The 15,441-nt window shown below is 41.8% G+C and overlaps 1 protein-coding gene across 3 annotated transcripts in view; it reads left to right on the forward strand.

Annotated features, from left to right (window-relative positions):
- The window catches only part of LRCH2 (leucine rich repeats and calponin homology domain containing 2), a 36,231-nt gene continuing 20,790 nt past the window's right edge, over positions 1-15,441 (forward strand). For all 3 annotated transcript variants that reach the window (XM_063416600.1, XM_063416601.1, XM_063416602.1), the window contains exons 1-6: positions 1-338; positions 12,843-12,987; positions 13,748-13,874; positions 14,680-14,785; positions 14,890-15,026; positions 15,251-15,384. In XM_063416600.1, coding sequence (XP_063272670.1) covers positions 47-338; positions 12,843-12,987; positions 13,748-13,874; positions 14,680-14,785; positions 14,890-15,026; positions 15,251-15,384 — 941 coding nt within the window. In that variant the 5' untranslated portion in view covers positions 1-46. The remainder of the gene's footprint in view (positions 339-12,842; positions 12,988-13,747; positions 13,875-14,679; positions 14,786-14,889; positions 15,027-15,250; positions 15,385-15,441) is intronic.

The raw sequence follows: 15,441 nt of genomic DNA on the forward strand, positions 1-15,441 counted from the left end.
CGCCTGCGCAGCGGCCTCGGCCGTTGTTGTGGAGGGGCCGGTCAAGATGGCGGCCGGGCAGGGGGGCGGTGGCGGCAACAACGGCACCGGCAGCGGCACCGGCAGCGGGACGGCGCCCGGGAATGGAGCGGCGGGGCTCGGCATCCCCGCGCACCTCACTCTCTCCTTCTCGTCCGGGCCGCACTGGGGCGCGGCAGCTCTGCCGCAGTCGCACACGGTGCGCAGCCTGGAGCGGGCCCTGGAGGAGGCGGGCAGCTCGGGCATCCTGTGCCTGAGCGGGAGGAAGCTGCGCGACTTCCCCGGCAGCGGCTGCGACCTGAGCGACACCACGCAAGCAGGTGAGGGCTCCGTGGCAGCGCCGGGCCGGGGCTGCGGGCGGGCTGCGGGGCCGCTGCGGGCCCGGCGCTGAGGGCGGGGGGCGCGTAGCCGCTGTGGTGGCCGCCGGGGTCGGGCGGGTGCGGGGCCCGGTGCGGGGATGCCACCTCCACGGTGGCAGGGGAGGGCTGTGGGGGCAGCCGAGCGGGAGCGGGCGAGGAGCGGGGATCCCGGTGTGTGAGGGCAGCGGGGGACAGCCAGGAGGCTCGGAGACTGGGGCCTGTCCGTGCGGGCAGCGGGACGGGGTGTGGAGGATGTGGGGCTGCGGTGTCGGGGCTGCCCCGCTGGGCGCACTGGGGCCGGTGCTGTGGGGCGGGCGGGCGTGCAGGTGCGGGTGTGAGCGGGGCACGCTGAGCCTGCTGCGGGCGGAGCGGGGAGCCGGAGGTGCCTGGGGTGGAGCGGCTCTGTGTGAGAGCACCGGGGTGTGTGTGAGTGTGGAAGGGCCCAGGGCTCTGTGTGTGTGTGTGTGTGTTTGCGGGGGCACAGGGCTGTGAGAGCAGCCTGCACTACCCGTGCGTGTCCGAGCTCACGGCGGTGCTCGGTGTTCCGAGGGGTGGAAGTCTCTCTACCCCTGGGTGGTGGAAGCAGAGCCGGTGCCGTCGGTGTGCCCGGGCTGCTGGCTCCGGGGCTGTGAGCACGGCTGAGGTCTGTGTGCCTTCAGGGAAGATTCCCTCTGGGAATCGGGCATTTGTGCCCTGTGTCGGTCTGTGTGTGCTTTAAGGATGGGAATGGCAGTGGTGAGGGGGTGCAGGGTGTGCAGGGTGAGGGGAGCGCTCGAGTTCTCTCGCTCGGGGGAATGAGCTCCGTGTTGTGGTTGGGTTGTACCTTCAAGGGTGTCGGATCCCTTGCAGTAAAAGCTCTGTCGCCTGCGGTATCGCGGTCCCAGTTCAATAGGAAATGGGTCCCGGGGATGTGTGAGCATCCAGCCGGAGTGTAGAGAGCTTGATGCGTTCACTGTGTTGGTAAATGCTCGGATATCGTGAGTGTGGGCCTGGATTTACCCAGGCTTTTAGGTGAAGTAAACATGGAGGCATTTTTCTATACGGTTCCTAGAAAATAAAGCTACATTTTCCACAGAGGTGTTCTCATATTGTGGCTCATCTCCATTTGCCTGTGGGTTTTTTTGCTGCTGGGGTAGCTGCTGAAAATGGATCAATTTAAATAATGTGCTAGACAAAAATATTACTGAGATGCCCAGGATCTTTTGTTCACAAACACTAGTGGCTTTTGAAAATGTTGCTTGAGTGAATTAATGCTGTGGGGGATTTTGTTTTGTTGTGGGGCTTTTCTTTCCCTGTGGGTTAAGAATAGCTGCTGTATTGTTTGGAATAGGAGATTGTCCAGGTGGTACCTGGAAATAAAAAGAGGTTCCATGAAATAATGAAAGCTGGAGTTTTCCTTGTAGTAGCATAAAAATGTATTTAGCAATGTTGTCAGTCACTGCTTTTTGCAGATATTTAATAACCAAAGCACTCAGAAAGTAAGCATCATAGGCACATAGGTAATCTGTTATTAAAAAGGCTTTCTGTATCCTGAACTTGGAGCATCAAGGGTCTGTACTTTTTGTTTGCCTCTAATTATTGTTGTGTGCATTTTGGTAGGTTGTTTTTGTCCATTTATTTTGAATCTCAACATTTGAGTCAGAGCTGTCTGCAGTGATCTTGTCTCTGTATTTTAGGATGTAGTAAAGCTCAGTCATTCCCATCACGATTGAATTGGTATTGTGAATGGTGGTGTGAAAATGGTTTAGGGGCTGTCTCTGACAGAAATAGCTTTATTGCTTGCTGCTCTAAAATCCTGTACTGAAATAGTTAATCTGTGTCTATGTAAGTACCAAGGAGAATCCTGATTTAATGTAGTCCTGGTTTATGAATGAACCCCGGTGAAATACAAATTTTAGACATCTTTCAAATGATGCTTGTGAACAAAGGACCTGTAGTCTGTATTTTGACTCGATCTGTAGAAATTTTTGTCAAGTGGGTAAACAGCGTTCTGGTGAATCATGGACATCCTTGACAGTGGCAGTGTGGCCTGGAGCTCGATGGGGAATGAGCAGCTGCCTCAGAGGCAGCAGTCAGGCGGTTCCTGGTGTTTCTGTAGCACTTATCCCCTTTCACATGCAAATATCCCCATGAACAAGGTTCTAGGCTGAGGCTGAGGCACAGGAGATGGGGTTTGGGTCACAAATCTTTGCAGAGTTTCACTTTCTGTTTTAAGTCAGCGACTCTGAAATTCAATTCTATGGTACTTGAAACAAATACTTTAAAAAACAGTCTCTGGCCAGTGCGGATATAAACAATTTCTTTTCCATATCACCAACCCTTAGGCAGGAGGATCTGCAGTGTTACTGAAAACCCAGAATATTCTATCTTTACATCAGTACAGTCAGCAAGAGCTATGTTGAAGCACAACTTCTGTTGATTTATCAAAAATAGCTTGGGATTTTATTTTGCATCTCACTTACATAATGGCTTGCCAATATTTAATTTGCAAATACTGAGGCATACTTTTTGTATATTAAATTATGTGTCTAAAGCATAGTGACTCTATATGGCTGTTTAGCTCTTTTTTGTTTCTTTTTAACTGTGAGTTGTCCTTGCAGCACTTTGGCCAGAAAATCCTTATTTTATTATTTATCTGATTTTGTCTTCTGGCTGCCCAAACAAATCTTGTGTTGCTTTTAATGAACTTCCAGGGAGAAAATAAAATCATAATTGTTGCTATCAAGAGATATCTTGAATATTCCAGTAATTTTATGTGTAATTTTGCTTCTGTCTGTATGAGCAGCATTAGGCCCCCTGGCAGTTAAGTAATTGAGTCTATCACATCAGTGTAATCACAGTCTGCTTAGCTGAAGAGTTGTGTGTTTGCTGTTTTATTTTTTTAAAGATAATTCAGTCTAACAATAGAGCACAGGAACCTTTACCAATTTGTCCCCTTTTTAGTGAGTGCCTTTTGAAAAATGAGTTTAGTAAATACAAAAGGTGAGTTACCGACAGCTCCAGAAAAATGCAGCAACACCATCAGGCTTATTTGTTCATGGCTTTGTCACAACAGCTTCAATTCCCACTTCTTAATTCTGAGCGAACTCCCAGGCAATTATAAGTAGGTGATTGATTGCCTGTAAATAGATGAAGGTTGAAATTTCTCCTTTCTCAGCCCTGCTTCCTCCTCATGGCATGGAGGAGTAACACCGGTGTGTTCCAGCATGGCTTGAGAGTGATCCCTCCTGTCCTGGCCAGTGCCAGTCTTGGCGTGGCTTTGTCACAGAGACCGTTGTCACTGTTACTTGCATGTCTTTCACTTTTTTTGCATCCTATTTCTGGCTCTTCTAAGGTATATTGTCATTCAGGTGATTACAGATTAAACCCCCAAGGCTTAATATTGAGTGTGAAATGCATAAGAATGTTCATTTATAATGCAGTTCTGCCTCTACAGTATGCACTTCTAAACCAATTATATTTCCCTTTCTGAATAAAATTGTTTCTGTTGGTGGAGTTGATGTTGATTAAATTGAGAACAGCAATGACTGAAGAGCAACAACAGATCCAGTATTCACCTAAAAAATTAGCATTCATATATGATGTATATCCTGAATCTTGATTACATTCCGGAAATCAAACACATTGCAAAATGGGGTTCTTCAGCAGCTTTTCCTTCAGATTTGAGCAACAAGAGGAAGTCAGATTCTGTGGTTTTGGGGCAGAGGAGCCAGTGTTTATGTCCTGAAATGCATCTGATGCAAAATCTGGAAATAATTGTTTATAAACAGTTATGGAAGTTTTCTGCGGTGTTCTCACAGCCTGGCCAGTGTTTGGGCAAAGCAGAAATGAGCTCTGTGTGCTTGAGGCTTCCTTGCTGAAGGCCACTAGAAAGGATCCTTGTTAAGGATACTTGGTGTGATGGGCAAGTTCAGTTCAGTGACTTGAAATTAAAGGAGCTAATTATTACTATATGCCTGCCTAAAAGGATTGTATTGTGAAGAATACCACTTATATCTTAATTTAATATTAAAAAACCCAATGAATTTAGTGTTACAGCCTTATCTGAAATATTGACTTACAAAAAATTGCAATGTGTAATTTCTTGACTTTTTTACCATCTTCATCCATCAAAATTAAATTTGCCATTGCATTGACTATTTGTGTTTTGTAATATCCAGCCTCTGACATCTGTAATATTTCTGTGTTTGACCAACTGAGGAACTCTTTTTGATACATGTTTCTACTTGTTACTGATTATTTGCAGAGGGGAAGAATAATTTAGATGGGCAATTGTATTGCAAAACCTTGTTCAATAAAGAAAAATGGAGTAGCTTTTGCTTTTTGAGATACTCTTTTTGGTGAAGTGCATTTTCCCATTTCAGTTGTACTGCTTGGTTGGAGCTGATTCAAAAGTACATACTCATATTCCCAGCAAGGCTGGCATTTAATGCTGAAATCTGTCCTTAGCAAAAAGGTAACTAAATCAGGGCTGAAGGCTGGAGCTCCACAGAAAATGTGAAGTTGTTTGATACATTTTTTTTTTTTCTGTGATAAAAGAGTAGAATGACAGTGAGACTTCTGGGTTCTCTGCTTTTCTGTGGCTGTCCAACAATCTGATGTTCATCGTTTTTCCAGCCTGGGATTGTTTGCTGCTTGCTAGGAGAATGTGCAAGCAGGTCTAGAGGAGGTCACACTCTTCAGGTGAAAATAAAAAATAAAATCGTATTCTCTGGTACAGAACTAAAATAGTTCTGTGTTTGGCAGATATGATTATCACAAATGTGTTCCCAAGTGTCAGTGTGAGACTTCTGAAAAAAGGGTTGTGTGGTTAAAGCCTTGAAGAGCCGTGAGCAGCAGGTGAACTGTACAGGAGCAAATCCCATCTGCCATTTGTGAGCTCAGCACCAGAGCTGGGAGCAGGATGTCGTGAGGAGAACTTCTTCTGTTGAAGACAGAACTCACCTAGAACTCAAAGGGTTTTAAGAGTGCTTCAAGGTGTTACATGGAGTAATGAAGGATACTGTAGAATAGTGTTTAAGCTAATAGAAGAGGCTGTGGCCCTTCATGAAGTCTGGCATGAGTAGGACAGAGTCTGAGGGGGGCACCAGCCAATAAGAGCAGAAGCTGAAGTTGCTGCAGCAGGGGCCTCCAGGTCTCAGGAGAACTTGCTGGAATTGCTGCTAGACCCTGTTCACTCAGTGCTCATGGACTGCTGGTTTACCCAGTTTCTTCAGGTTTTTTTCTGCTTTCATCTGAGTGCAGTTGCCGTATTCTCCAGTGTTCTTTGTCTTCCACCAGTTTATCTCACTTCAGAAATGTTTCTGCTTAGTTTATCCAGTGACAAGCCATTTTATCTGCACAAGAGATAAGTCATGTAGTAAACACTGATTACTGCAGGTCGGTTGTAGTTTGTCTCATGTCTATTTAGATTGTAAGCTTGTCTGGACAGAGGCTTGGATATGTGGTACTGAGCATACAGAGCTGGTGTAAGTCTTGGGAATTTTGTGTATATTGTATATTCCTTAACAAAAGCAGGCTTTGCTTCATTGCCAAATGAGGGTTACTTTCCCATATATTATTTGTCTGTGAAACAGAAATTTGGAATTAAAAATTTCAAAGCCAAAAAAGAAATTGTCAGAATTAAACCAGTAAGTGATGGTGAGTTTTGGTGGAAGATGCCCTGTGCTGTAATGTGCCATCTTAAGAAGTCTTGCTGACTTGTCAAGAAAATACATTTCACTCTTTCTGGTAGTAAAGCATTCTAACAATTATATTCTAGACTAAGTAGTGAAGTGCCAAAACAAAAAGGCTTCCAGTGTGATTTTCTGCTTACCAGTTCAAACTCTGAAAGATTTGTGGAGCCAAGACACTTTCAGTAATGGAGAGGAAGATAATCCTTAACATGAAGTAGTGGCTTCTGTCCTTTTGATGTGGCATGTGAATTTACACCTTTGTGTGCCACACTGAGGAGTGATCCTGGTGATGTGTTCTTTAGTTTCCATTTAATTTAAAAATAGCTGAACACACTCCAGAGTTAGAGCACTGTGTTAGCTTGTGTTGGAAATGTCTGGATCTTTCTGATGTTGCAACGTGGTGAAGAATTCCCTGAATTCACCTGTTGAGTTTGTTCTCATGTCACAAAAATGTGGAATATGTAAAATTTTCTTGGGAAGGGATGTTCTTTGATCTTTGTGTACTTTCAAGCCTGCTCAGCAAGGAGGGAAATTTAATCTGTGAAACAAATAGCAACTAACAGGTAAACCCTAAGTGATGTCCAGATGTTAAAAAACCAAATTACTGATTAAAGAATTGCCTTGTTAAGGTTTAGGGCTTGACAGGCCTCAGTGATCTGAGATGTGGGGGTGGTTAACAAGGCCTGGGAAGAAGGATGTGACACTGATAGCGGGCACAGGGAGTGCAGAATTTACGGGCCACAAGGACAGCTGGCAGAACTCCCGAGATAAGGAGGAAGCCTATAAAGCCAACTCAGCATCTCTGCTGAATCAGTTCTGAGTGGATAAAAGGTAATTCTGGCAGGGGGAGATCACCCACCACAGTGACTGATGGACCACCAGCCCAAGAAACCCACTGACCCAAACAAAGAGAGACTAATTAGCATGAGAAACAAGAGGGGTCATTAGCGGATAGAAGACAGAACAGTGATTATTAAGAGAACTGTGTAACTCATAGCCAATGAACACTTGTTCCTTTCTTTACTAAAATGTATCAATAGTGGAATACCCCTGAGCACCCAGGCTTGCACAACTCTGAAACAAATGATCAGCGCCTCTTTCAAGTGTGCTTCTTGCATCTCAGGTAACAAATCTGATTTGTAGGGACAACAGTGGCACTGGTGTGCAGCAGATCAGCACCAGCATTCCCGCCAGTTGTTCCAACCTTTAGATCAGAGCTTCTGGTTTAGTTTTCTACTGGTACAGATTTCAGGAAAACCCTCACATACCTGAACCAACAGGTGAGCGGGGGCAGCTTACATGAAAAACAAGAATTGCTTGAATCAAACAGCCAATTTAGACATGTTCAGTGTAGGTGCACCCAGTGTAGACTGGGAGACTGGTCTTAGTGAGGGTGGGCTGGGACAGTGGGTTCCTTAAGGCTGCTTTGATTTCAGACCAGTGTGCTGGATCTCAGTTCTTTCTCCTTGGTAGCAGAAGTGTGAGAGACAACAATTGGTCTATTCCAGTTACAGAAACATTCCCTTCATGTTCTTCATGGAAGAGCTGTGGTTCAGTCTGACAGGGTGTTTTATTTTTTATTCATGTCTCTAAAGTAGTAAAAGTGTATTTTTAAAAAGGATTTTGTTTTTCTTCAGAAGTGCTGATTAGCATGAGAAGCCAAGAACTCAGAACCTGTCAAATGGAATTTGTGGTTGCCTGTAGAGCCCTTCCTCTGTACTTGATGAGAAACCTCAATTATGTGGTTGTGTACAGTTTCTTTGTTTGTCATTTTAATGGCACAGATCAAGTCTGTAACTAAACTTAGGGGCTTTATACCTGAAGCAGGTATTTCCTGCATCTTCAGTTGTTGGATTTAGAATCCAAATACCATTTTGATATCTGTTTTTAATACCTTTTCACAAAACCAGAAGCTATTCCATGCTGTCAAACACCCAGCTGCAAAAAGCTGCTTGTAGCCACCTCTAGTCCTGGGAGCGTTTTTTCTTTCTTTTAAACAAAGACAGATTGCTTTTACTTGACTTAAGTATACACAACAGATAAAAATCAAGTTAAATACTGCTACATAAGCTTTTAAGAGTAGACTTCAAATGTACGTAGCTTTCCTTGACAATTTGTGGTCAGTTTAGTTTCCTGAGAGCTGCAGGGTTTTGGCAGGGGTTTTCAGCTTCCTTACTGTGCTCAAGAGCTGCTGGGTGCTCAGTTTGTTCTGTGTTGTCCTTCAGCATTGCTCTTAATGTCAGAGAGCAAATGTTGATTGGTCTGTGAAATTCACAGTTACTTGGATTTATGGTGCTGTAATTCTTGAATATTCTTTGCCAGTAAGCTCAAAACTTTTGGTCTCCTTTGCAACTGTAATGGTTGCTGTTTGTATCAGTATGGGAAATTACATCTGGATGTATTTTAATTGCTCAGTACTTCATTTTGCAACATAAGTGTGAGGAATTCTGATATTTATTACTTCATTATCCAAGTTTGTTTTTCCTTTGAAGGGAAAACTTTAAAACATTTCTGTGTTTAACAGCACTAGTCATGCATTAAGATTGGAACTGTGAAACTACAATAGATGTGTAGAGTCTGAGGGAAATGCTGGAGTGACATCCCATTTGAGGCGAGCTTGGGAAGCTTAGGAGTTCCTTTCTCCTGAGGCTCCTTCTCCAATTTGTTGAGAAACTACTGAAGGCAGGAAGAGATCTGTCTGCTGTGACTGACCACAGAAATGGCACTTAGCGTGAGCAAACCACTTTCATTGTTTGTGTAGCAAAGCTTTCTTCAGTCAGTGGTTTGTGGGCATTGTCAGCTGGTGCCTCCTGGAGACTCCACATGCAGGTGTTTCTGTAGTGTCTGAGGCTACTTTCTACTTCTCCAGAATCATCTTACATCTGCCAGACAAATGAGTTTTACCTATGTTCTGTGTGGTGATCTCAGATTTATGTTTAGATTGACTAAAAGAATATCTTTGGGATCTGGTCTGAACACTTGTTTTTAAGCATCTCTTCTGTAAGAGGAATTTTACAGTTACAACTGTTCTTAGAATTTGGTTGGCTTAGGCTAAAGCATTGCCAGAAAAGCTAGCTAGGAAAATCTATCTGTGATGAGTTAGGAGAGCAGTTCTGGGTTTGTGGGGTGAGGAATCTGGGGGTTTATGATCTAGTTTCTTAATAATGTTTTGGAGCAAACAAAAGCCTAACACCAGTATCCTGGATCAGCAACATATGTTTGTGAAAAATATGATATGAAGATGAGGTTCAAGTGTAAATGTCCTAGCTGAGCCTTGCATTTCAAATTCAACATGTAGTGTATGTAATATGTGAATATAGAAGGGATTGTACTGGTTTAAGGCCAGTCTGTTGTATCAGGATGTTCCTGACAGTAAGCAGTTCTGCATTCTTAGGGAAATGTGTAAAACCAGGGCAAATGTGATGTTAATACTATTTAAATACCTGGCTGCACACTGCTGTAACCTGACAGCCTTAGCTTTTTGTATTCCCTCTTGATCATGGCTTAAATTTATGCAAGATAACTTGTCACTTCTTATAGCTTCCCTTCCAGACTGATTTCCCGAAATTCTTTCCTTTTGATCTTTCTATATATTCTTTTTTAATCTCTATAAATCTCTATGGTTTATAGTAACTAAAGACTTCACTTTTTCTGTGACAAAAACTAAAGGGCAGCCAACTTCTTCATATTTTTCTAGTTCCTCTTTCAAATTTGACCTTAGTAAGGGTATACTCCTCACTTGCATTGTTCCTGCAGAGACAGTGTATTGAAATACCCTGGATTCATGAGCAGACATGGGTAGTTCTTCTGTTTAGTCCTCACATAACACTCCCACTGAGAGTTCTCCAGTCTGAACTGGTTAAGCAAAGGATTCCTGTAATCTCACTTCTAGAGGAGTTGTCAACCTAAATCATCTGTGGTTCTGCATTTAGCAGCTTTCCTTGCTTCTCCAGTCTGTTAACCCTGACAAAGCCCTTCTCAAGTGCTAGCAGCCTGCTTTCGTTTCCAGTGAGGTGGAAGCTATCTTGTTTATAGAGGAGCACTCTACTCCTGAAGTTTCTTCCTTTTTCCAGGCTGTATTTTCTTGGTCACCCATTGCATTATTAGTCTTCAAAAAGTACCTAAATTGCCTAAGTTTCACATCTACATTTTATTTACCACAATAGACAATACTATCTCATAAACTTCTTGCTTGTTATGAAAATATTTTTGGAGTAGAAATCATTCTTTAGTTTGGATAAAGGTAGCTTTACTTGTTTTCAAAAGCTGAGAGTACATTCAATATGACAATATTGTGGACAACTATAGATACTCAAATCTTTCACTTCATAAAAATCTGAACCAACCCCTGGAGCTGTTCTAATGCTGTTTTGCAATGGTAGAATGAAAAATTGCTTGGAACAGATGTCATGCTATCTCCCACCTCTTTATTTACTTTTTTTTTCTTTTATTTGAGAGATAGTGAGTGTCATTTCCTATTTTAATAGGATTTCTGGGTTTCATAATAAAAAAGTATAATCCTTGCCCCACAGTGTCTTCAAAGGCATTGTTTCCAGAGAAGTGATTTCTACAGTAAACCAGAAATAAAGTGACCTTTTTAAAGTGTGTATTTTGCTGTGCAGCTGTGTGGGTTCTGTGTGAGGGCACTGAGGGGCTCCAGCCAGGCTGGTTTATGTCCCCTGTGGGGTATTACACCCCTGCTCCACTCATCAGAGCACAGGGCTGGTGCATCCTCTGCTTGTTGTCTGGCCTGCCTCTAGATTTTATTTCTGCAGAAGAACTGAGCTGTTTTGAACCTGAGACTCTCGAGATGTGTGGTTGAGGTGTGGCTGGAAGCAAACACAGCAGCAGCGTTTTTGTGGTGCCCTTGAGCTCCCCATTCACATCCAACCCACAGCGCTGCTCCTGGGAGCTGTCAGTGCCTGTAGGGTGGGATTCTTCTGTTTGTGGACTAGATCTTTGTACCAGCCTTCAATCACCTTTCCAACTGCTGACAAAACCAAATCAGGAAGAGGTTTAAAGCTGTTTTCTTTCAGAATGGTGTTGTGTCAAAGACTTCAGCATGTGGTGGAGTTTGTACAAGTGGGCCAGCGATAAAATTGTGGGCATCTCTTCTGCATGCAGGTGTTGCACTCTGCTGAGTACTAGAACAAGAGAGCATTTGTTTAAGAAGGGTTTTGCAGAAGACTTTCATGTGAGACCTGTCATTTTTCTGTAACATTTTGAAAACTGATGTAGTGGAAAAATAGAAAGTGAATTTCACTGGTTGTGAAAACTTTCTCACGCATGCTGATTTTTTAAATAAGCTTTTTAGGTTTTGTTGAGATGTTCAGTTTTAGTTAACTTAATTCCATTTTTATCACAGTTCATTAGGAATGCCACTCCTTCAAGCTGGGAATGTATTTTTCTGCCTCTTGCAGGTGGAATTTGCAGAATTCTGCACCAGCAGTGGATACCCTGATTTATAGGAGGACGTTGTGATACTTAAGCTTGAGAATGTTTTTAGAAATAATGGAGTGACAGTCTGTGCACTTCCTGAAGGCACACTGTATCCTCTTTGCCAGGTTTTGATGAGGAAGCTAAGCACTGTTGATTCCAGTGTTGGCCCTGAGAAGTGCTGCTCGTAACTGGTTCGCCAGTTAACTTCAGGTTCATGAGCTCTCTTTGAACCTGACAATGACCTGGGGCCAATTTTCCAACCCTTTCCTGTGCTTTTTGCAGAGCTGTTGGTCCAGTGATAATGTGATGGGAGCTAAGCAGAAACAGCTACTCCGTGTGAGTGTTAAAAACTGAGAACTAAAGCCTAAAATAGCAAGGGATCTGTATTACTTCTCTGTTAAAAGACTTTGTTCAGCATTTCTGAGAAACCACATCCTTTTGAAATGTCTGGGGTTGGCAGCCAGAGTTCCTTTCAGAAGACCAGGCAGTTCTCAAATAAATACCTCTTTTTTCCAAGGTAGTTTGGTGGACTTTTGATGGCACAGATTTTGGTATTTTAGCTGATAATTTCCAGGATTCTTGGGTCACATTTCATTTGTATTTTCTGGTTCTTTTCAAGGTTTCATATAATCAGAAATGCTGTGCATTTTGGTAGTGCTCTGTCATAACTCCTGCATGCAGATTTGCATAATGCAGTCGTGAATTGTGTTTCCATGGTCAAAGATATTCCTCTTTCTGCTTTTAGGCCAGACTAAATTGCATCTTGAATTTATAGATAAATACTTATGTCACTGGTTTTAGCAACTTTATCCCTTTTTAGTGAAGTTACAAATGTGGAGCTGGAGAATGTCAGTTACTGTGTAAGGGTGTTTTGGGAACTTGGCTTTAGCATTGCAGATACATTGTACAATGACATTGAATTCTAATGTAGCTGTCAATCAGGAGAAATAACGTTGCATTTGTACCTTGATTTACTGTTGTGCCTGGAGCTGGAGGGGAAGAAACCCAAGAATTGCACAGAACAAAGACTTGATAGAGGAGGGACAATCATAATTGATATTCATTGTCATTGCAACTGTAACTATGTAGTAGGAAATGTATTTTTGAATTCCTGTCACTCTTCTACTTTCTGTCGTAATTGCATATTGAGCAATAATCTTTTAGTATTTTAAGGCTCTTTTGTGTATTAATTATATGCAGTAGCATCTGGTAAAACTGAATTATTTTACACTTCTTGCAACACCTTAATTTTTAGGAGCATGACAAGAATAACAGTGGGTGCTTTTTATCTGCTTTTACTGCAGAGAAAGTCTTGACTAAAAAAGGAAATCTTTTTTCTGTTTGCTTCTAGATCTTTCAAAGAACAGATTTACTGAAATTCCTCCTGATGTCTGGCTGTTTGCACCACTGGAAACTTTAAATTTGTATCACAACTGCATCAAATCCATTCCAGAATCTATTAAAAACCTGCAGATGCTTACCTACCTTAACATTAGGTGAGTAATGGTGGTTGGTTTAGGTCTTTATATAACTTTCCTCCTTAGAGAGTTGGTGTTTTGTTTCCTCAGGTCATTGTGTTTGCAGAAGTTTTTTGTTTCTGGTGTTGTCTAGACAGACAGTATTCTGAAACTACAGCTGTAAAAATTTGCTGCTGTCAAGGGGCTAAATGACTCTGGCCAGAAAGTCCTGCTCATTTTGCACATTATTTACACCCACTGCTGTACTGCTCTTTTTAAACTTGGAAAACATATGGTTGGGTTTTCTCACCAGAACAGAAGATGGATATGAGCTCTGGAAGGAGAGGGAATCTAGAAAACTTTCCTGACCCTGTTTTCCACAATTCTTCTTGTTTCTGATGTTGGCTGCATCAAATCCAAAACTGTTTCCTCAGTTAAGAGCTGTTTAAATCCCCAAAACCCACTGTGTCTCAAAATCTGCAAATACAAGTTCTGGCTTGGCAGCCTGTCAGATCAGGTGGTTCTTCTGAAGGAACCAGCAGGATAAAAGCAAGTGACAAACATTATTTCTTTTAACAGATTTCTCTGAACTTTTTGGTGTTAGATTCTGTCCTGTGAAATGGGAATGTAACATTCACATGCCTGAAATAAATTGTATTTGATAAGGAATTTGTGATGGGCATTGTAGATGAAATTGTAATGGGTGGAGAAAGTCACCTGGGGTGGGAGACAAGCTGTACAATATTCAGAAAAAAGATATTACAATCCACCTTGCTTGTCTGTTTTTCTCACTTTCAAGTCGAAATCTTTTGTCAACATTGCCAAAATACCTGTTTGATCTTCCACTGAAAGTTCTGGTTGTCAGTAATAACAAGCTGGTCTCCATTCCAGAAGAAATTGGAAAGTTGAGAGATCTAATGGAGTTGGTAAGTGCAACTGTGAATCTTTGTACAACCAATATGTATATCTTATATATTCAATTTCATAAATTATTATTTTTTAAATATAGAAGTACAACATTTAAATTCAGTTTCTGTGTTTTATTGATGTTGTTGGTTTCTTTTTCAAGGTTGTCAAACTCAGAATGAATTCTTGATGATGATTAAGGACATCATCAAGAGAGAGTTCCATTCCAGTACCTGTTTATACCTGTTTAGAACATAAGAAGGCTGGAAAGACTCTGTGTGATTGTTTAATCACTCTGGTCTACATAAATTCATATTAAAATACTGTCAGAAGTAGCTGTAGTCTCACTTGGTGCAGCTTTGTCACCCTCTAGTGCTTGTATCCAAAAAACTGGTGAGCCTGCTGTTGCTGTTGTACTTTTTTTAGTTTTATGGGTTGGCTCAAGGTTTATTAAGGAAAAAGAATTTTTAGAAGAGGAGCAGAATGCTCCTCAATTGGCAGCAATAGCACAAGAAGTTTTTGACAGATCTGGGAACTACACCAGGAACTCCTGATTCCTAGGCTCCAGTATTCATTTCAAACCCAGTATTTCACCATTCATTGATTCAACTTCTTGAATTGGATTTCTGGAATCCCTAAATACTTTAAAAACCAGCAAGATCTGCTTTGGTACATCTTCTCCATGGGAAATTCAAGATAGTTGGATTTCTTTTCTTGGATTTCTTTTCTTGTAATAATATGCTTTATAATAGGTTTGATTGCAGTATTCCTCTGTGTAATTTCATTTAAGATGTTCAGTTGATTTATTAATTATATCTTTCTTAGGATATTAGCTGTAATGAACTTCAAGTTCTTCCCCAGCAAATAGGAAAATTGCAGTCACTTAGAGAACTGAACATAAGAAGAAATAATCTCCATATGTTGCCAGATGGTGAGCTACTCATCTTCTTTCCATTGATGTAGGCAAATTAGGTAAAGTGTTAAGAAGATAACTGATTCTTTTTTTTTTTGTTTGCTTTTTTTTCCCAAATGCAGAATTAGGAGACCTTCCTTTGGTAAAGCTGGATTTTTCTTGTAATAAAATTACAGAAATTCCCATTTGTTACAGAAAGTTACGTCACTTACAAGTTATAGTTTTGGATAACAATCCAATGCAGATACCACCAGCACAGGTTAGTATTCAAGCACAAAAGTGCAGAAATTTGCTTTAGGGTCTTGGAGGAAACTGTTCTAAGTTATACCAATCAAGTTTTCTTTTTCTTTTAGCTGTATTTCTTGTATGTCTCCTTTTAGGGTGTTGTGGCTGTAAATGCAGTGCAGCAGGTATTTCTTGGGGTGTATTCTCAGCAGACATGCTGAGTAATTAAGACTTTCTTGTCCCTTTGTTTCCCAACAGATCTGTTTAAAGGGCAAAGTACATATATTTAAATTCCTCAGTATTCAGGCGTGCCTCAGAATAGATAAAAAACCAGATTCTTTGGATCTGCCATCATTAGGTAAACGAATCCCCTCCCAGCCACTCACAGACAGGTGAGTAGTGGGTTTCCCACTATAGAGAACATATTTTGAAAAGGATGTTTATTTTCT

The sequence above is a fragment of the Prinia subflava genome, chromosome 20 (assembly GCF_021018805.1).
Source record: "Prinia subflava isolate CZ2003 ecotype Zambia chromosome 20, Cam_Psub_1.2, whole genome shotgun sequence".
NCBI lineage: Eukaryota > Metazoa > Chordata > Aves > Passeriformes > Cisticolidae > Prinia > Prinia subflava.